The sequence below is a fragment of the Arachis ipaensis genome, chromosome B7, assembly GCF_059453495.1.
Source record: "Arachis ipaensis isolate K30076 ecotype BB chromosome B7, ASM5945349v1, whole genome shotgun sequence".
Classification (NCBI taxonomy): domain Eukaryota; kingdom Viridiplantae; phylum Streptophyta; class Magnoliopsida; order Fabales; family Fabaceae; genus Arachis; species Arachis ipaensis.
Genome location: NC_142442.1, coordinates 47,534,305 through 47,556,866, shown reverse-complemented (window position 1 = coordinate 47,556,866; position 22,562 = coordinate 47,534,305). Strand labels below are relative to the sequence as shown.

Below are 22,562 nucleotides of genomic sequence, written 5' to 3'. Positions count from 1 at the left end.
TAAGGTGTCTTCATTATGTTCAGATGGTGTCCCCACACTTGGACCTTGCTCCATGTGCTTCTCTTCTATTTCTTCTTGGTGAACTTCAGCCACAGTTTAATCAATGATGTCGCACTGGAAGATAGAATGATCTTCCGGAGGGTGCTTCATAGCTTCATTTAAACTGAAACTCACTGTTCTGCCATCTATTTCAAAGGAGTAAGTTCCTGAGAATGCATCTAGCTTGAACTTTGAAGTTTTCAGGAATGGTCTTCCAAGCAGGATTGATGATGGTCTTCCTGAGTCATTAAGGGGCATTTCCAGGATATAGAAGTCAATAGGAAATGTGAGCCCCTTAATGCTCACTTAACACACGGATCACGACATCGAATGGTATAAAGGAGAAATAAAATATACTAATTAAAGATATCTAGGAAGCAAGTTTTCAACCATAAAATAATACTAGGAAGGAAAATGTAAAATCATGCAATTAGTATGAATAAGTGGGTGAAGACTTGATGAAACCACTCAATCAAATACAAGATAAACCATAAAATAGTAGTTTATCAGGCGTCGCTTGACATTTCGCCATCCACGCGTACGCGCCATGTACGCGTACGCGTCGACATGCGACTCCACAATCCATGCGTGCGCGTCTTCTGCGCGTGCGCGTCGATCTCAGCATCCCAAATCCTTGTTTCTTCATGAGTTCTCCACTTGCATGCTTTTCCTCTTCATCCCTTTGATCCATTCCTAGCCTTTCCATCTTGAATTCACTAACAAACATATCAAGGCATCTAGTGGAATCAAAGATGAATTAATATTGACACATTAAAGGTCTAAAAAGCATGTTTTCACAGTCAAGCACAAATTAGGAGACAATCATAAAACCATGCCATTTCCTTGGATAAATATAAAAAAAAGTGATAAGATCCTCTAAATTAAGCACAAGATAAATCATAAAAATAAGATTTATCAGCATATAACGTTTTTTCTTTTAGGACTATCATATAATTATAAATGTCATTTCATTTTTTCGTGTGATTCACCCTATATGTTAATGTAAAAATACAAATTAATTTTTAACCCTACTAATAATAATGGTATGAAAAATATCTTATTTTAGAAACACTTTATTCTTTTTGTGAGTAGTTGAAGACTCCATGCATGTCCCTTAATTACACGGAAGAAACAATAAGGGTGGCGGCGGGTGGATTGTGCGAAGCACGTTGTACACGCTTCACTACCTATTTCTCTCATAGGGTACAACAATTTCCAAACCTACCACCGAAATTCCTGAATCCTGATTACTATTTAATATTTATTCCTTTTTTGTGTTCCAATTGAATCACAATATTTACCAAAGGATTCAAAGCCAACTCGCAAATTAACTCGGTCAAGGTACCGAATTACCATGTCAGTAGTTCAATTGGTAGGTTATTAGCGGAAGAAAAATGCTACAGTTACAAATTTTTTTTAATTAAATTTAACTAACTTTAATAATAAAATTTGGGTGTATTTTTTTGGTGGCTAATCTTAATTAACTGCTACCATGATAAGTTTATAAAATTAAATCAAATCAAAATTTAATTGAGTGGAGAAATTTTGAGGCATTGAAATCACTCATAAAATTTGAGTGAATGAATGAATAAAAGTGATGAAAATAATTTTTGTTAATTTTAGAATAATTTAATTGGTTTTATTTGATAAAAAATTTGTACGTATAACATTATTCTTAATAAAAGCATTCATATCTAATTAAGTAAGTAAATAGTTAAATTCATCTCTAAAAGATCACTCATTCTTTAAATTGATTCTTAAAAGATTTATTTAATCAAATTTCTCTTTTATAAATATTAAATTAATCACATTGTTTCTTCCATCACTTTCTTTGTTGGCAGTATCAAAATTTGTTGATATTATATATTAAATGATAATATGGTACACATCTATGAGTCTTAATTAGCTGCTATCATGATAAGTTTATGAAATTAAATCAAATCAAAATCTAACTGAGAGGAGGGACTTTGAGGCATTGAAATCACTCAATTCGGGTTGATTTAACATAATTTCATAAACTTATCATATTAGCTGCTAATTAAGACTACTATGTGTGTGTTGTGGTATCACTTAACGTGCCACATCAACAAACTCTGACGCTGTTAGTAATATAAATATGAGAAGTGTTAGGGGCCAGCAAGTTTTGTGATTTGTAGCCATTAATTAGTCATCATTAGTATTTTTAATGGTGTGAAATTTTATCCAATAGTATAAGATTATTCACTTTTCTTTTGCTGGTTAAATACTGGCCATATTTTAATAAAAGTGTTGGCCTCCTAAACTTTCTCTATATGAATAATAAAATGACTAATATGACTAATTTAAAATCTTTAAAAAATAAATTTAATTAAAAAAATTATTTAAAAATTGATTTAAAAATTAAGTAATCTTATTAAGAACTAATTTGATTATTTATTCTATTAAGTAATTAAATATTTAACATAATTTAAATAATATTTTAAAAGACATATATCAACATGTATAACAAAAATCATAATATATAGGCTAGTGGTTGCTTGTACTGTGAAATCATTAGACCGGCCTCATAAACAATTTCCCAATAGTTTATCAATTAGTACTATTTTTTCACCTTGATGTCAAGCTGCGGGGAGGGATATAAAAATATTATGTTATGGGGCATATATATAATATATGAAAATAATAAAAAATTTTACAAAAATATTAAAATGTGTTGAATTAAATAATATAAAAATATTAAATATTAAATAATTATTTATTTATTTATTATCAATATTGATATATTAATAAGTACTAAAATTGTTAATTTATTTTTTTATAACTTAAATACATATAATAATAGTAAATGTAAAATTAATCAAGATGGTCAGGAGATTATTTTTTAATTAAAAGATTTTTTATTCGAATTTCAAAATAGTAAAACATACTTTTTATGAATTATATATGATAAAGAATATTTTAGAAGAAAAAATTATATGCTAAATCTTTCATATCCCAATTATATAGTTTAGGTTTAATTAGGCCTAGTTTAGGTATAACTTAAATAAGTTCTTTTGAAAAGACTTTTATTAATTTCAGCTTATAAATAAGTTATTTTGTGTTTGGATTTTTAGTTATAAAAGTACTTATTTTAAAGTTGTAGTGTTTAGATAAATAACTCAAAAAATAAATTTTTTTTTTACAAAAGAGAATGAATATTAAAATAACAATGATAACAAATACTTTCCAATATTAAATGTTGATTATACATAGCCTAATCACTAATATTGTGTATGATATGGTAGGTGAAAATAAAAAATAAATATAAAATGTGTATCAATGTATATTTTGTTGTTGTTTTTTATTTTTTTTTAACTCCTATTAGAACTCCCTTCTCCTTTATTGAGGTCAAGAACTTGCTATAATTAACTATGAAAATAATAGCAAGTTATAAAATCTCATGTAAAAAGAATAAAATTAAAACTGAAATTTCATACCACAGTTAAATACAAATTTAATAATAAAAAATAGAGTGATAAAATGATAAAAAAATACTTAGAAAGAATATATGCAGTAAGTTGTTCAGATACAATATTGTCTGAAAATGAAAATGGTGAGGTTTGAAACATTGTATGAGAATGATGGTGGAAGGCCAGTACTTCTAGCAGACCTTGCCTGAAAATGGTGGTGAAAAGGTCAGTATTTTTCACAGAATCAAGAAGGAAAGTATATTTTTTTGTTTTGAAATTAATTTTTTTAAGTAAGTGGTAAAATGATTGATCGAGAAACAGAGAAGTCATATATTTCTATTTTTTCAAAAAACTGTAAATTAACTTTTCGAGAAGTTAAAAGTTTTTTCTAAAATGATGCCAAACACACAAATTCTGACTTTTCATAATGCAAAAGTAAAAAAAAAGTAATTAAAAATTTGTAATTGAATCGGTATATTAGATTAAAACTTTCTTCCTTTCTAATTACAACTTTTTTTTTAAATACACGTTTCTTTCAATTATTAATTGACTTTCAATTATGTATTCTCATTTAAAATTATAAGATGATATAATTAATTTTTTTATTCATAAAATTTAAAGTATTAAATTACAAAAATATTAAATATTTAAATTAAATTATATAAAATTTTTATTATTTTATAACTATTAAATTTTATAATTTAAATATAAAAAATTATTCAATAATTATAAATTACATAAAAAATTTAATTCTAATATTCAAAATCTTATTATTTTTAAATTTTTAAAATTTTAAATTGTAAATATAAAAATATTCAATAATTATAAAGTTAAGTAAAAACCTGAATTTATTTTAAATTCAATTTACCAAAACTTACTTTAATTATCTTTAATAAAATAATTTCTAAAATCAAAGTCTCTAATAAATAAATAAATTGAAATTAGCTTATAAAAAAAATTTTCAAAAATTAGCTCATAATATTTGTTATTTATTTATAACACTAATTTTTGAATTTTTACTAATTTAATATTTACAGAGAACTATTTTTATATGTATTTTTTAATTTGTATAATTATTTAAATATTAAAAAATTGTTACTTAAAAAAATTATTATAAAGGTTATAAAATCGTTCATTCAAATAGTAAAAAAGAACAGTTTTATTTTATTACTATAACTTAATGAAAAATTAAACTTCAACAGCAACACTATAAAAATCGTTGTCTAAAATCATCTAAGAAAACGGTTTTAAAGTGTAGCAACTTTGGCAACGGTTTTTAAGCGTATCTTTTGTACAATTATTTAAACAACATTAAAAAACCGTTGCTTGAAAACGAATTCTAGTAACGGTTATAAAACCAATCTTTAAAATAGTCAAAGAAGACGGTTTTATTTTATTGCTACAAAATAATGAAAACTGAACTTCAATAGTAATATTGTAAAAAACCATTGTCTAAAACTATCTAACAGAACGATTTTAAGGTATTGCAGATTTTGGCGTTGCAAAAGCCTATATTTGTTGTAATGCGGTCAAAGAACTGATACAATAACTAGTTCAATAATTTAATAGTCTAACCGAAATTTAATCAGAATTTAGTATATTTAATTAAATATAAAATAAAATTATCAAAAATTTAATATATAACTGATCACTTTGTGATTATTGTATATTCAACGTAACAATTCGAAATGTTTCAGACAAATTAACTTAGCAAAAAATATCACAAAATAATCAAAAACTTGTGTCAAAAAATTAACACAACAAAAAAAATTAACCATAAAAAAATTTGCAAGTTTAACAAAATCATTTTTATCATTAATCTTATTCTTTTTATGCAACATATTGCTTTCTTACTTTGAAAAATTTCTTTTTGTTTACAAGTTTAGAAATACCAAAAATTACTTTGAATTTTTCTTTTCGCTGATCCATTCACTCCTGTGTATCCAAATTATTTTCATTCTTGTTGTTTTTATTTATGTTAAACACTTTCTCATTTTCACTCAAACTAAATAATTTCGTTCTATAAAGATTTGATGACTCCATAGCATCAATACTACTTGACATATGTTGTCTTGTCCATTCATATTTACAATAAAAGAGCCGAATTTAGTTTTTTTTTTTTTTTTTCATTAAGGGTATTAACCTGTGTGCAAAATATACAACTTACTTACTCAAATCAGGCATACAAATAAGTTAGTCAGACGCAACCCAGACCGCCTTACAAAATTCAATCCATTTTCCTTCCTTTTATGTTGTTTTTCCATTGCAGTAGATAATCAAGCAGAATATATTTTTTTAAACCACAAAAATATCTCATTTTATATTTAGATATAAACTTATTATTTGAATATAAATTTATCATACTTAATATTTATATTCAGATATATTATAGAAAATTTTTCATAAAGAATAAAATTATAATTTTTTTTAAATATTAAAATTATTTTAATATGACATTTAATTGTAAGTCATCATAATTTTTGATATAGAGTAAAAGTCATTTATAACTCTTAATATATGGTGGATTGATCTAAGTTATGTAAATTTTCTAAAATATATTTTATTTTTATGGGTATTGTATGTATGCCTTGATCTATATTTGGAATATATATATAAAAAAGTCATGTTATATTAAGTTTCTTTATCATGCATATAGTTTGATTAGGTAGGTAAATCATTATTCATGCATGTAATGCTGCATTACATACATGAAAAGACTAATGCACAACCTTTTCATTTTGTTTAAGTAATTTAATTCTTTTATCATGAAAAATATAATTTTCTTTTATGTTTAACTAATCATTTTCTTTATTTATGTAATATATTTATAACATTTTTCTCAATTAATTTTTAAATGAATTTTAATTTAGTTTATGTTTGAGAATTAAATATCAAAATATAGATGTAGTACAAAATTTTTCAATTTACTAATAAATATTAAAGTTGAGTAGAAAAAAATTCAAAAATATAATTTCAGCTAAATAAATTTTATAATTGAATATATTACAATATTCTATTTTTGTTAACTTGATTTAATATATATATATATATATATATATATATATTGTATTTTTAGATAAAACTTAATAAGAAAATTTTTATTAATTGTGTGAGATTAAATTTAATAAAATAAATTTTTTGGCACAAAAGTTTAGCATAATTTTATTTAAATATAAAGGGCAAATACAATTTTATAATATATATCTATATATATATATATATATATATATATATATATATATATATATATTCTAACACTTTTTAACAATACTAGTGGGGGTACTTGTCCCCACACCATATTGAATGGATCCGTCCTTGTCAAGCTGTATTGTATTTTATAATTAATTATTTATAAAATTAAATTATCAAAACTTTATTATTATTATTATTATTATTATTATTATTATTATTATTATTATTATTATTAAACGATAATAGCATAAATAACAAAGTGCTGAAATTATGCACTTTGCATTATCTTGTTTTGTTGCACATTGGAACAGCTCTAGACATTGTTTACATGGTAAAGTGATGTTCCACAGAAAAAACACAAAGAAACTTCGTACAACATAATAATGAAACATGACATTATTCACTTTATTTATCAGCGGGTGGATGACAAATCAAGCATGTCTCTTTCTCTTGGAGGCTAGTTAGCTAGCTAGATGCATCATGTATGTATCATGTCTGTCAAGATTAGGTTGAAACAAAACATTTTTAAAATTGATTTAATTTTATTTGAAATAAATTAAATTAAAAATCAATTATTATGTTTAAAATAAATTATCTAAAATAGAAATTAATTTAATTTATGAATTGATATAACAATTTAATTTTATATTTTGATTCTTTATTTATCACAATTTTTTACCCATCCTATAAATACCGCTATTGCGGGGATGGTAACTGTTCATACACTGGCCTAAATAATAAGTCAGACCCAAACCAAGTTAAAAGGCCCAATCCAGGAGATTGACCTTCACTGCTTATCCGACCTCTTCAACGCTAGTGGGCAATCGGTACTTATCCAAGTGAATAACTGCCTCCTTAAATCTCTCGCCCGCTTCTAGAAGGGAGATCTTAACAACCCTAAAACAAAGGGATAGTTATCCACCATCAGAAGTGGAACTACTTCAACGGTGGTTATTGGCTCATCTCCTATAAATACCCTGACACACTCAGGTACATCTAAGTTTTAATACTCTAAACCTGCTTAACCCTTTGCTAACTTAGCCATCGGAGTGTCTTGCAGGTACCGCCCTCCACCCATTCAAACGCATTCACACAACTCGGACGGCGGCTCCTGAACGCGAACAGGTCAGAGACCACCATCCTTCAACGTTTGGGCCTTTCATTCGAGCCCAATCATCCGGTTTCAGGTAAATCGCGGAACTTTGGCGCCGTTGCCAGGGACCCGGAGATCTACGCACGATGGCGGACGACCAACATGAAGATGGACGCACTGCGTCTGAGTCCGATCAAGAACATCAAGACGTGGTCAATAATGACCAAGCAATAATACCTCCACCAAGAAAAGAGGGACCGCGTGGTGAAGGTCCCTTAGGTGTTCAAGGACCGAGGAAAATTTCCTATGAGGTTCACTAGCCCGAAAGGGAGGGACAATCTCATTCCATTGACCTCATGGGATTACTACATGGCCACCAAGGTCGACTCGAGTAACTAGAACAAGGGTTGGAGCAACAGCGTGAAGCGGGGAGGAGTCTAAGAAAAGAAATTGAACGACAAAAAGAGCTTAAAGAAAAACTCTCGAAGCTGGAGTCCCATATCTGAAACAAGGATTCTCGCGCAGATCGGGAGGATACCCCATTAGGGGAAGAAGACCCGTTCACGGAGGATATCATGAGGGCTAAAGTTTTCCGGAACTTCAAAAGCCCTGATATGAACCTGTATGACGGGACAACTGACCCAAAGCATCACCTCAGTAACTTCAAAAGTTGGATGTAATTGGCCGACGCATCGGATGCTACTCGCTGCAAGGCCTTCCCGACAACCTTAACGAAGGTGGCCATGAAGTGGTTTGATAGCCTTCCCCCTAGGTCAGTCACCAGCTTTGACGATCTCTCGCATAAGTTTCTTACGCGATTTTCAATTCAGAAAGATAAGGTTAAGCATTCCCCTAGTCTACTCAGAGTAAAACAGGAGGTCGGAGAGCCCCTGAGAGACTACATGGAAAGGTTCAACAAAGCATGCTTGGAGATCCAAGACCTGCCTACTAAGGCAATAATAATGGAACTTGTCAATGGACTCCAAGAAGGACCCTTCTCTCAGTCCATCTCAAAGAGACACCCGACTTCTTTGAGCGATGTACAAGAACGAGCCGAAAAGTACATTAATATGGAGAAAAACGCTAGGTTACGAGAACCAAGTTGGCGACACCCCCACCAGCCAATGGAAAAGGAGAGGGAGCCCAAGAGAAAGGAAGAAGTTGGACTTGAGAAGCTTAGAAGATATCACACTTATACTCCTCTACGAGTTTTCCTAGTGGATGTCTACAAGATAATCTGTCATACTGAAAAGCTTCCTCCCCCACATCCTATTAAGAACAAAAATGGTGGAAGCCGTAATGAATACTGTGAATATCACAAACTGTATGAGCACCCCACAAATGATTGCTACGATCTTAAAAATGAGATAGAAAAGTTGGCCAGAGAAGGTCGGTTAGAAAGATATCTCGTGGAAAGGTAGAACAATCATGGGAAAAGAAAGAGAGATGACGAAGGCCACGAACGAAGAGGCCCGCCTCCGCAAACTCCAGAACGACATATTCATATGATATCAGGAGGGTTTGCTGGAGGGGGGTTGACCAAATCGTCTCGAAAAAGACATCTGAAAGAAGTCTATCAAGTTGGGAGCGATGGACCCGACCTCCCAACCATCTCTTTCACCAGAGAGGATGGACAGGGAATCATGCCCGGGCATGATGACCCCGTGGTAATTACAATGATCCTTACCAATGCTCACTTCCACATAACTATAGTGGATCAAGGGAGCTCAGTCGACATATTGTTCAAACCGACATTTGACAAGCTAGGGCTAGATGAGAAAGAACTAAAAGCCTACTCAGATGCACTCTTTGGGTTAGGAGATGCTCCAATCACGCCACTAGGCTTCATCTCCCTGCACACAACCTTTGGAAAGAGGTTAAAGTCTAAGACTTTAAGCATCGCCTTCATTGTCGTCGACGTGGCCTCCTGATGAATCCATATTTCATGGTATTTATTTGCTCTAATTAGGTGGATTTCATCAACTTTTCTTGCACTTATTCATTGAAATAGCATGCTTTTGTGAATTCTTTCCTAATTGTGTTTAATTGTGAAAAAACATGCTTTTCATACTTAAATTGCCAATTTTAATTCACTTTTCTCCCATTCGATGCCTTGATATGTTTGTTTGAGTGATTTAAGGTTTTGAAGGCAAGAATGGCTTAAGAAAGTGGAAGGAAAGCATACAAAGTGGAAGAATTCAAGAAATGAAGGATTTGTAAAGTTGTCCATTCTGACCTCTTGGTACTAAATTGATCATAACTTGAGCTACAGAGGTCCAAATGAGGCGGTTCTAGCGGAATTGGAAAGCTAATGTCTGGGGCTTCAAAATGATATATAATTTGCTATGGTGGACATAAGTCTAAGTGTGCGTACGCACAGGTACTTGTGCGTACGCGCAAGTCAGGATTCAGCATGTGTGCGGACGCACACATCTGTGCGTTCGCACAGGTCCCTGCACATGACCTCATTAATTGCAACTCGCTGGCAGCGATTTTTGGGCCCCCAAAACCTAATCCAACTCATTTCTGAAGTTATTTCAAGCTAAATTGAAGAAGGATGAAGGGGGGAGCACTTAGTTTTAGATTTTTACATGTTTTTGTTTAGTTTTTCTAGAGAGAGAAGCTCCCCCTTCTCTTTAATATTAGGGTTTTTAGCTTACTTTCTCTTTGATTTCAGCATTTAATTCTTGTTTTAATGTAGTTTCATTTATGTTTCTATGCTTTCTTGTCTTTATCTTCTTCATTTCTTTTGTTAATTTCTCTTTTATGTCATTTTTCATGTTATGAACACTTTTGTTATTTTCATTTACATTTAATGCAATTTATGTTTTATGCTTATTTATTGCTTCCTTTAGTTGTTGTTATCATTTTCTTGCTTTTGGTAGTTTGAATTTATTTTTAATGTAATTTAATATTATTTTATTTTTATGCACACCAAGTGTTTGATAAAATGCTTGGCTTAGTCTTTACTTAGTTTTTCTCCACTCTTGGCTTGGAATTGATGACTTTGGTGATCCTTAAGTTATTGATGTCCATTTTTGTTTGATATATTAGAGTAGTTAGTTGATTTGGTCTCCATTGACTCTATGTGACCCTTAGTGTTGACATAGGACTTATGGATTGAAATCAACTATGCCTATTTGACTTATCCTCAATGTTAGGGTTGACTAAGTAGGATTAACTCTTCATAATCATCATGTGTTTGTGGTCAATGTCTAGGATAGGTAGCCTTAGCTCTCAATTACTTGCCAAGAGATTTCTTGCATTTGAAGTTTCCTTTCCTTGCATTTTATTTGCTTTGAATTTTATTTCTTGCATGTTTAGTTTTCACACTCTTGGTTGAGAAATTGGGTGTTTAGGTGGAATTGAGTTGTGGTTGTCCATTCCGCATTGTGTGAGGATTGTTACTTGGTTTGGTTTTCCTTGACTCTAAGTGACCCACTAGTGTTGACTTAGGACTTAGGGATTGGGATCAATTATGCCCTTTTGACTAATCCTCAATGTTAGGATTGACTAATTGGGATTAATTCACACGCAATCACCATGTTTGTGGTCCATGACTATGATAGGAATCCTTAATTCCCCAATTCTCACCAAGAGCTCTTTTTACTTGCTTTCCTTTAATTTCTTGCATGATCATCTACTTTCTTGCTTTTTAATTTTCTTGCCTCTTGCCTCTTTCATCCAATCCCCATTTTCCCATAGCCAATAATTGTACACTTAATTGCAACTCCTAGGGAAGACGACCCAGGATTTAAAACTCCCGGTTATTGTGTTTTGTGACATCTTTGGAATTTACATTTGATTTAAGCATTACTTGTTGGCTTGGAACTATACTTACAACGCCAATCATATTTTTGAGATAAAATTCCTAGCCAACGGTTTTGTTCATTATAACCTCCGCCTATAACGCCCTGATAGGCAAAACAATCCTAAATCAGCTGGGAGTGGTTGTCTCAACCCCTCATCTTTGTATGAAGTTCCCAACACCAGAGGGGATTGGTACTATCAAGGGATATCAGAATCTGGCAAGGAAATGTTATAATGAAAGCCTGAACCTAAGGGGTAAAGGAAAGGAAGTCAACACAATTGAACTCGGAGGGGTCCGAGTAAGGGAAGAGTTACGACCACAGCCTGGAGGAAAGACAGAAAAAGTTTAGATTGGCCAAGAGGTTGAAAAAACCACCACGTAGGAGCTAACCTAGAAAAAGATCTCAAGCAGGAACTGGTAAAGCTCCTTCAACAAAACTCTGACCTCTTCGCCTGGAAAGTCTCTGACATGCCTGGGATAGATTCTGAGCTCATGTCACACAGACTGGCTGTCTACCCGGGATCTCGACCTGTTCAAGAAAGGAGACGAAAGCTCGGACCCGAACGAGCTCAAGTAGTCGAAGAACAAGTACAAGCCTTGCTAGAGGCAGGGTTTATCAGAGAATTCAAGTACCCGGCCTGGCTGGTGAATGTAGTACTGGTTAAAAAGTAGAATGGAAAGTGGAGGATGTGCGTTGATTATACCAACCTCAACAAAGCGTGCCTAAAGGACCCATATCCTCTACCCAACATCGACGTTCTTGTAGATTCCAGTTCGGGGTATTAATACTTGTCATTCACGGATGCCTACTTGGGATATAACCAAATCCCGATGCACAAGTCAGATCAGGAGAAGACATCCTTCATCATGCCCAAAGCGAACTATTGCTACGTGGTCATGCCATTTGGATTAAAAAATGCCATGGCCACATATCAAAGGCTGATGAATAAGGTGTTATACCCTACCTTGGAAACTTAATGGAGGTATATGTGGACGACATGTTGGTAAAGACCAAGGATGAGGCTGGCCTCCTGTCCGATCTCTCACAAGTCTTCGACACTATAAGAGCGCACGTGATGAGGTCCACCAAGTGCACTTTTGTAGTGGAAGCTGGAAAATTTCTAGGATTCATGCTAACACAAAGGGGAATTGAAGCTAACCCCGATAAGTGCAGAGCAACCCCGATAAGTCCAGCAACTGAATGGCCGGCGAGTAAGGGAAGAGTTACGACCACAGCCTGGAGGAAAGACAGAAAAAGTTTAGATTGGCCAAGAGGTTGAAAAAACCACCACGTAGGAGCTAACCTAGAAAAAGATCTCAAGCAGGAACTGGTAAAGCTCCTTCAACAAAACTCTGACCTCTTCGCCTGGAAAGTCTCTGACATGCCTGGGATAGATTCTGAGCTCATGTCACACAGACTGGCTGTCTACCCGGGATCTCGACCTGTTCAAGAAAGGAGACGAAAGCTCGGACCCGAACGAGCTCAAGTAGTCGAAGAACAAGTACAAGCCTTGCTAGAGGCAGGGTTTATCAGAGAATTCAAGTACCCGGCCTGGCTGGTGAATGTAGTACTGGTTAAAAAGCAGAATGGAAAGTGGAGGATGTGCGTTGATTATACCAACCTCAACAAAGCGTGCCTAAAGGACCCATATCCTCTACCCAACATCGACGTTCTTGTAGATTCCAGTTCGGGGTATTAATACTTGTCATTCACGGATGCCTACTTGGGATATAACCAAATCCCGATGCACAAGTCAGATCAGGAGAAGACATCCTTCATCATGCCCAAAGCGAACTATTGCTACGTGGTCATGGCATTTGGATTAAAAAATGCCATGGCCACATATCAAAGGCTGATGAATAAGGTGTTATACCCTACCTTGGAAACTTAATGGAGGTATATGTGGACGACATGTTGGTAAAGACCAAGGATGAGGCTGGCCTCCTGTCCGATCTCTCACAAGTCTTCGACACTATAAGAGCGCACGTGATGAGGTCCACCAAGTGCACTTTTGTAGTGGAAGCTGGAAAATTTCTAGGATTCATGCTAACACAAAGGGGAATTGAAGCTAACCCCGATAAGTGCAGAGCAACCCCGATAAGTCCAGCAACTGAATGGCCGGCGAGTAAGGGAAGAGTTACGACCACAGCCTGGAGGAAAGACAGAAAAAGTTTAGATTGGCCAAGAGGTTGAAAAAACCACCACGTAGGAGCTAACCTAGAAAAAGATCTCAAGCAGGAACTGGTAAAGCTCCTTCAACAAAACTCTGACCTCTTCGCCTGGAAAGTCTCTGACATGCCTGGGATAGATTCTGAGCTCATGTCACACAGACTGGCTGTCTACCCGGGATCTCGACCTGTTCAAGAAAGGAGACGAAAGCTCGGACCCGAACGAGCTCAAGTAGTCGAAGAACAAGTACAAGCCTTGCTAGAGGCAGGGTTTATCAGAGAATTCAAGTACCCGGCCTGGCTGGTGAATGTAGTACTGGTTAAAAAGCAGAATGGAAAGTGGAGGATGTGCGTTGATTATACCAACCTCAACAAAGCGTGCCTAAAGGACCCATATCCTCTACCCAACATCGACGTTCTTGTAGATTCCAGTTCGGGGTATTAATACTTGTCATTCACGGATGCCTACTTGGGATATAACCAAATCCTGATGCACAAGTCAGATCAGGAGAAGACATCCTTCATCATGCCCAAAGCGAACTATTGCTACGTGGTCATGGCATTTGGATTAAAAAATGCCATGGCCACATATCAAAGGCTGATGAATAAGGTGTTATACCCTACCTTGGAAACTTAATGGAGGTATATGTGGACGACATGTTGGTAAAGACCAAGGATGAGGCTGGCCTCCTGTCCGATCTCTCACAAGTCTTCGACACTATAAGAGCGCACGTGATGAGGTCCACCAAGTGCACTTTTGTAGTGGAAGCTGGAAAATTTCTAGGATTCATGCTAACACAAAGGGGAATTGAAGCTAACCCCGATAAGTGCAGAGCAACCCCGATAAGTCCAGCAACTGAATGGCCGGCGAGTAAGGGAAGAGTTACGACCACAGCCTGGAGGAAAGACAGAAAAAGTTTAGATTGGCCAAGAGGTTGAAAAAACCACCACGTAGGAGCTAACCTAGAAAAAGATCTCAAGCAGGAACTGGTAAAGCTCCTTCAACAAAACTCTGACCTCTTCGCCTGGAAAGTCTCTGACATGCCTGGGATAGATTCTGAGCTCATGTCACACAGACTGGCTGTCTACCCGGGATCTCGACCTGTTCAAGAAAGGAGACGAAAGCTCGGACCCGAACGAGCTCAAGTAGTCGAAGAACAAGTACAAGCCTTGCTAGAGGCAGGGTTTATCAGAGAATTCAAGTACCCGGCCTGGCTGGTGAATGTAGTACTGGTTAAAAAGCAGAATGGAAAGTGGAGGATGTGCGTTGATTATACCAACCTCAACAAAGCGTGCCTAAAGGACCCATATCCTCTACCCAACATCGACGTTCTTGTAGATTCCAGTTCGGGGTATTAATACTTGTCATTCACGGATGCCTACTTGGGATATAACCAAATCCCGATGCACAAGTCAGATCAGGAGAAGACATCCTTCATCATGCCCAAAGCGAACTATTGCTACGTGGTCATGGCATTTGGATTAAAAAATGCCATGGCCACATATCAAAGGCTGATGAATAAGGTGTTATACCCTACCTTGGAAACTTAATGGAGGTATATGTGGACGACATGTTGGTAAAGACCAAGGATGAGGCTGGCCTCCTGTCCGATCTCTCACAAGTCTTCGACACTATAAGAGCGCACGTGATGAGGTCCACCAAGTGCACTTTTGTAGTGGAAGCTGGAAAATTTCTAGGATTCATGCTAACACAAAGGGGAATTGAAGCTAACCCCGATAAGTGCAGAGCAACCCCGATAAGTCCAGCAACTGAATGGCCGGCTTGCAGCCTTATCTAGATTCTTGGCAAGATCAGCATTAAGATCATTACCGCTTTTCTCGCTCCTTAGAAAAGATGTCAATTTGAATGGGCCCCTGAATGCGAAGAGGCTTTTCAGGAGTTCAAAAAGTTTCTGAATCAACCTCCCGTCCTTACTAGGCCAAAAGCAGGGGAAGAACTCGTATTGTATCTAGCTATTGCCAAGAAGGCTGTGGCGTCAGCATTAATACGAGAAGATGAGGTCGGGCAGCATCCCATCTACTTCACTAGCAAGGTATTACACGGCCCCGAGTTAAGGTACCATAAACTTGAAAAGTTCGCATATGCCTTAATCATAACTTCAAGAAGGCTCTGGCCTTACTTTCAGGCCCATACCATTAGAGCTCGAACGAACCAACCTATGAAGCAAATCCTTCAAAAAACGGATATTACGGGCAGAATGGTTTAATGGGTCATAGATCTATCCGAGTTCGACTTGAAATATGAAACTCAAACAGCAATCAAAGTTCAGTGCCTCATCGACTTCATAGCAGAATATGCAGGCGACCAAGAGGAAGCCTCCAAAGCCTGGGAGATATATGTGGACGGGTCCTCCAATAAAGTTAGGAGCGGAGCTGGTATAATACTGGTCAACCAAGAGGGAACCCAAATAGAAGTATCCTTGAAATTCGAGTTCCCTGCCTCCAATAACCAGGCTGAATATGAAGCTCTGATCGCAGGACTAAAACTTGCCAAAGAGGTCGGTGCTACCAAGGTGATAATCTTCAGCAACTCTCAAGTAGTAACTTCCCAAATTAATGGAGAGTACCAGGCAAAAGATCCCAATATGAAAAGATACTTGGAAAAAACACTTGAACATCTCAGGCAGTTCCTTCAAACTGAAGTTAGACATATAACAAGGGAGCTCAACAACAGAGTCAATGCTCTTTCTAAGCTAGCAAGTACCAAGCCAGGGGAAAATAATAGAAGTCTGATACAAGAAACTCTCCAGAAGCCCTCAGTCACAAAGACGGATAGCAAGCCAGACGTCTTGTCTGTCTCTGGCTTAGACCTCCGATGGATAACTCCCCTAGTCGAATATCTGAAATTTGACTGATGAGTGAATTCTTTGATGGTATAGAATTTTACAAATGAATTCTCGTTGCAAGTATAGTTCTACACCAACAAACAATCCTCCCAATCAAAAATTTGGTTTGTCACAAGTACAAACCCCAATAAAAATTAACCGAAGTATTTAAACCTCGGGTCGTCTCACAAGGAATTACAATGAAGTGTTTAATTATTGGCTATGAAGATGCAAGGGGGTTTGATTTGGTAATTAGCAAGAAAATAAATGACAAGGATGTAAAATAACAAGAACTAATAAAATAAGGGAAAAGAACTCTTGGCTAGACATAGATAAATTGAGATAACCATCCTTGTCTACAAACCATACATTGATAATTATGAGGGGCCAACTTATTAAGTCTACCTCCAAAAGCTTTAAGTACGTAATATCTACTCCTAAGCTTGAAGTACTTCAAATAGGCTTGATCACATCAACCCATAAGTCTCAACCTATCTACTAATTAGATTAGTAGTGGGTTAGTATCAATTGGTATCAAATTGATCACCAAGGGTTCTCAAATCACCAATTCAATGTGACCCAATGACTCAAGGTCACTTAATTCCCTTAGCCTAAGCTAAGAGTAAAGAAAACTACTTAAAAACTAGAGTAAACATTTTATCAAACACCTAGAGTACAATAAAAGTAAACATCACAAAATGCTAGAATTAATGAAACCCATAACTAACATAAGTAAGAAATCAACAATAGTAATGAAGATAAACATAAAAGAAACATGGAAACATAAAATTGTATTAGAAGAAATTAAGATTCAACCATGGTTCATCAACATAAAAGAGAGCAAAATAAGAAATGACAAGTAAAACTAGAAGAGCAAAGTTGTAATAACAAGAAATTAAAAGGGAATACTAAATCAAAACAAGAATTGAAAATTGGATTTAAGAAAATTAAACCTAAACTACCCTAAATTCTAGAGAGAAGGGAGAGCTTCTCTCTCTAGAATTCTAACCTAAAACATGATGAAAACTCCAACTATGACTACTTGGTTCATTCCCCCCTCAATCCTTGGGTTCAATAGTATCAGAAATGAGTTGGATTGGGCCCAAAATGAGCTAGAAATCGCTGGCCACGATTTGCTAAAATGGACCCATGCTGATCCACCGACGCGTGCGCGTGATGCAAAATGGGGATTGGACCTACTTGGACCATTTTCAAAATGGGGATTGGACCTACTCCATGGCCATTTGCAAAATGGGGATTGGACCTACTCGGACCATTTTCCCAAGCACCAGGTCAGGTCAAATACCTGATTGTAGGAGTGGATTACTTCACCAAGTGGATAGAAGCAGAGCCACTGGCCACTATAATAGCACAAAGAAGTTGTAAGTCCCTCTACAAGAACATAATCACCCATTTTGGGATTCCCCACTCTATGAACACAGATAATGGCACCCAATTAACAGATTCCACATTCAGAAGCTTGGTATCTAGCATGAAGATAAAACACCAATTCAAATCAGTAGAGCATCCTCAGGCCAATAGTAAAGCTGAAGCTGCCAATAAGGTCATATTGGCGGGGTTAAAAAAGAGGTTACAGGATGTGAAGGTTGTGGTAGGCTTAGAGAAGGGGGGTTGAATCTATGCCTTCCTTTTTGTTGCTGTTGTTACCCTTTTAAAACAGATTTGCAATTCTGATTCTATTTTAACTTAGCAGCGGAAATTTATGAGACAATTTATTTTTGTCTCATGAATATCAAAAAACAGAACACAGCAGAGAAGAGAAAAGCTAACACTAGCATGTATCCTGGTTCGGTTGCCTTGTGCTATGCAACCTACATCCAGTCTCCTCCACAACTGTGGAAGAATTTCACTATAGTTAACAGTATTACATACACCAATAACTCAGGATTGACCCAATCCTTTCACACTCAAGTTCTAACCTAACTTGACATTGGCTATGCTAATACCTAACTATTCACTCTTAGTGCTAACCCAACTAAAAAAGGGATACCTCACAGGTACAAGATACAAGACATAAACGCACCTAAAGAAATCTGAAAATAACTCTAGGCTTTTCTCTCAAGTGTTTCACTCAGCCTTTTTCCATTCATGGCTTTTACTTGAGTTTTCTCACAATGCCTTTTCTCACTAGAAATTACAGAATGATAAACATTGAAAAGAACATTACAATCAGTAAAACATGAAGGAGATTGACTTCATCAACAGCCTCTATGCTATGCGAAAAACCAGATTAGCAAGCCTATGATTTAGTTCTTCATACTGGCGGAATGCACCTTTGATTAGGTTACACTGTCTAGTTAGTTGAACTTCTTCCAAGAGCTCTCTCAGAACAAAACCTCTATTCACTGGTTTTCTCTCCTTGCTTTCTGAATGAATAGCAAGCTTCTTTTATCTCCTTGCATGTTGCTTGGTTCTTCTTCCAAGGTCAACACCTTGAGCCTTGAGCTTCACCAACCCACAAGCTTACTTTTTCTTCTCAAGCATCAAAGTAGAACCTTTGTTTCTAACTTTTCCAACTTGACCGAAAGCCATGTAGGAGTAACCGAGATTGTCTTCCAATGGTCAACCAAATCTGAACCATAGAGATGCAACTTGGTCCCCAAGTATCTCTTGTGACCGTGGATTTGTAGCAGTGAAGAACAGAGATCAACTTTCCCTTGAATGCCATTTTCGGATAGTGCAGAGAGTTGGGAAGAAGGGATGAAGATCTGATGCATGCAAGATGAGATGGATTACCTTTAACCTAAGCTTGATTTGGATTAGATTTTCTGCTTTAGCTTCTGTGCTTCAAGCTTAGTTTTTCTCTTTCTTGCATCTTTGGTTACTGGCTTATGGAGGAAGCTTTTTCTCTCTTTCTCTTTCTTACTTTTCTGAAGTCTTGATGTGACTTGATTAGAGAAGAGAAGAACGTTGCTTTGGTTGGAGCAAGATGGTGGGAAATTGAAAAACAATTGAGCTTGGATCGGGTTCTTCTCTCTTTAGCCCGTGGTGCCTTGCTATGCTTCTTTGATGAGTTTGTTTGAGATGAGTGACTTGGGCTTATCTTTATTCACTCTTATCAATCAGCCCATTAGCCTTATTTTGTTATTCATTCAACTTGGGCTGCCTAAATTGAATTATGGCCTGCAACACAACATAAATAATTAGCAATGTATACTTATTAATTAAGCAACTCTAATTATTTATTTTGCCAAAAATAATGTTTGTCATCACTAATTAATTTAGTTAATTTCTTAACTCAACAATCTCCCCCTTGATGACAAACATGATTTAAGCAATAATAAAAAAGGAAATGAGTTTGAGTCAGGTTTAGAAAACTCCCTTTGATTTTTGTCATTTGCTTTTATGTTGCTCCCCCTTTCCTTTTCAAGGTTAGCTCCCCCTGAATTTATGCTCTTCTCTTCTTTCCTGGTTACATATACTTATATGGAACTAAACAGATGCTATGTACCAACCAAAAGTATAGCAAACAGTGATAGTTTAAATGTCCAAAATGGAGCTTTAATACATCAGGGTCAAAATCAGATAGCAATATATCATAATCAGCCCAACATCAAGCTATTACCATCAGCAAACAGATTCAACATGTGAAAATAAGTATTAATGCAACAAAGATTATTCAACATGCAAACTCAAGTATGGATGCATCAAAAATCCCAAAAAAATACTAGGGTCCTATTGCTATTGCTATTACTCCCCCTTTTGTCATCAAGGGCGGATAATAAACAAGATCAACAAAAACAAAGTCTTGCATCCTGCAGAAAAGAGTTAGAGCACAGTTCAAAGTGCTAACTAAACTACCAAAGGTGCAGTAATATCCAGAGTTATTACAGTCATCCAAAATAAAACAGTATAAAAGTACTAAAGAAGCAGAATTCATGAGACAAAAAGAGAGCAGCAACAACAGTTTTTATGAGACAAATCCTAGGCATCAGAACCATTCCCCTCCGAAGCAGCTTCCTCTTCAACATCAGTGGCAACGTCTTCATCATTTTAAAGGTTATCGATGAAGGTCATGAGCACAGCCACCCTATCCCTCGATTTCTTCAAGAAGTTCTCATGCTTGCTAGCCAGCTTCCTTTTCTCTTTGCTCAATTCAATCAAGTGATTCGACTGGGATACAAACTCTTGAGCAACATCCCTGACCATATTCAGCAGAGTGGATTTCTTCCCAGTGGAGATGGAAGTGCCCTCAGTGGAAGGAGCAGTAGAATCATCTGGAATGAACTCTTCATCATCATCATCTAGAACCACTCTCTCAGATCGAGTTGGTCCTTTTTGCTGTTTCACTGAACCACCTCCCTTTAGATATGAATGTCTATTTTCATATTTCTCATTGGTCAAGTCAACACCAAAATACTCAAAAATGCAAGTTAGAAACATACCATAAGGAAGAGCTTTGTCCTTTTCACTTCTAACAGAGTCAAACATGTATCTAACCATCAAATATGCAAATGAAATTTCAGTTTTGGTGAGAAGGGCATATAAAACAAGAGTATCAGTGTAGGAAACCCTTTGATATGAGCCGCTTTGAGGCAAAATAATATGATTGACTATTCGGTGCAGTTGAGCACGCTCATATCCTAGGGCTTTGTGAGTGGGTGTAATGCCATCTATCAAGGAGATATGTTCACAAATACTAGCCAGGGCATCATTGTAAGAAACACCAACTCCTTCATCCCACTTAACTGACGTGTAGGCACAGGGCCCAACATCAGTATACTTCAAAGCATCACTGATGGTCTCATTGTTTAAAACGATATCTCGGCCCTTGACATACGAATGAGCAGTGCCTTCATGATAAGTCATGTTTGCATAAAACTCTTTGACCAACAAGGGATAAACATGTTTTTTGATGTCAAAAAGGTGATTCCAGTCCAGAAAAATCAAGTTATCAACAAAAGGAAAACCTTTTCTTTTCAAAGATGGCAAATCAGCGAGAAAAGAGGGACATAGGGTACGATACTGGATAACCTTCTCATAAAAATCATTGTTCATGGTAGATTTGAATCTATAAGGGTTATAGTTCGAATGAGAAGTCAAAAAATGAGCTTTGTGATCAAAAGGTCCTATGTCTGATTCTTTAACATTCTGGAGAGGGACTCGAGTGTTACCTTGTTGAGAGCGCAATGGAACAGACCTGGATTTGGGTTGTGTTGGTTCGGGTATAGGTTCCTCAGTCGCCTGACGTTTGCCTTTGGAGGAGCCAGGCTTTGCTGAACTTGGTTTTGAGGAGCCAGGCTTGGAAGGTGTGGCCTTTGGTGGTGGCGTCGGCTTGGCAGAGGAAGGAAACCTTGGAGTGTTTTTGGTCCGAGCCATGGGGTCACAGCGAGGAGGAGAGGTAGGAGGAGAAGGAGAAGGGGGTAAAGGTGCGGTCTTGAGAACGAGTGGAAGGCTTTGTGGGTAGCTTGTAAATCTTTTCACGAGGAGGCCTTTTAGGAATGGTTTTCTTCCTCATTTGGTTAGTTTCAGTCTTTTGAGGGAAGAGAAGCAGTAAAGTGAGTGGAAAGAAACCGAAGAGTGTGTGGAGAAGTTATGGAGGGAAGAGAGGGAGTGTTGGTAACCGTACCCAAAAAGTGGATTTCCAAAACCATGCAACTGTATCACCATTTGAAAAGACTTGAAAAGACATGATCTCATTCAAGAAAGATTTTATTTGATTTTAAAAAATAAAAGGGAAGTTAATTTTAAAATTTGAGAAAAACAACAAAATTAACCTGAAACACCTTTTTGGGCCAAAATTAAATTCTCTTGAAAACCTTTTGGGCCACAAAACATTTATTGAAAACCTTTCATGAAACACACAAGTCATCAAAAACTAACAAACAAGATTGTGACATTCATATTTGGGCCTTGAGGTGATATGAAATTAATGAAACACATTTGGACCACTCTTGATCTGAATATTGAGGTTGGCCCAGATTGAGATTCATTTGAAACAAGCCCAGAACACGTTGACTTGA

General features: G+C 35.8%; 2 protein-coding genes across 2 annotated transcripts; both read left to right on the top strand.

Moving 5' to 3' along the window:
• The first annotated feature begins 8,495 nt into the window (after positions 1-8,495).
• Positions 8,496-9,683, top strand: LOC107607183 (uncharacterized). Its single transcript, XM_016309160.1, has 2 exons — positions 8,496-9,141; positions 9,268-9,683. The coding sequence occupies exons 1-2, from the start codon at positions 8,496-8,498 to the stop codon at positions 9,681-9,683; spliced, it is 1,062 nt and encodes a 353-aa protein (XP_016164646.1).
• A 5,090-nt stretch (positions 9,684-14,773) lies between these two features.
• Positions 14,774-16,608, top strand: LOC148551059 (uncharacterized). Its single transcript, XM_088494699.1, has 3 exons — positions 14,774-15,084; positions 15,588-15,786; positions 16,024-16,608. The coding sequence occupies exons 1-3, from the start codon at positions 14,774-14,776 to the stop codon at positions 16,606-16,608; spliced, it is 1,095 nt and encodes a 364-aa protein (XP_088350825.1).
• The last annotated feature ends 5,954 nt before the right edge of the window (positions 16,609-22,562 follow it).

What these genes read in the sequence shown, in the direction of transcription:
- LOC107607183 (XM_016309160.1), top strand. Translation starts at nt 8,496, where the DNA reads ATGAAGTGGTTTGATAGCCTTCCCCCTAGGTCAGTCACCAGCTTTGAC. An exon ending in AGAAAAGTTGGCCAGAGAAG is followed by an intron (nt 9,142 to 9,267) that starts GTCGGTTAGAAA and finishes ATATGATATCAG; the next exon opens with GAGGGTTTGCTGGAGGGGGG.
- LOC148551059 (XM_088494699.1), top strand. Translation starts at nt 14,774, where the DNA reads ATGCCTGGGATAGATTCTGAGCTCATGTCACACAGACTGGCTGTCTAC. An exon ending in CTTGTAGATTCCAGTTCGGG is followed by an intron (nt 15,085 to 15,587) that starts GTATTAATACTT and finishes TCCTTAGAAAAG; the next exon opens with ATGTCAATTTGAATGGGCCC. An exon ending in CCATCTACTTCACTAGCAAG is followed by an intron (nt 15,787 to 16,023) that starts GTATTACACGGC and finishes ATCAAAGTTCAG; the next exon opens with TGCCTCATCGACTTCATAGC.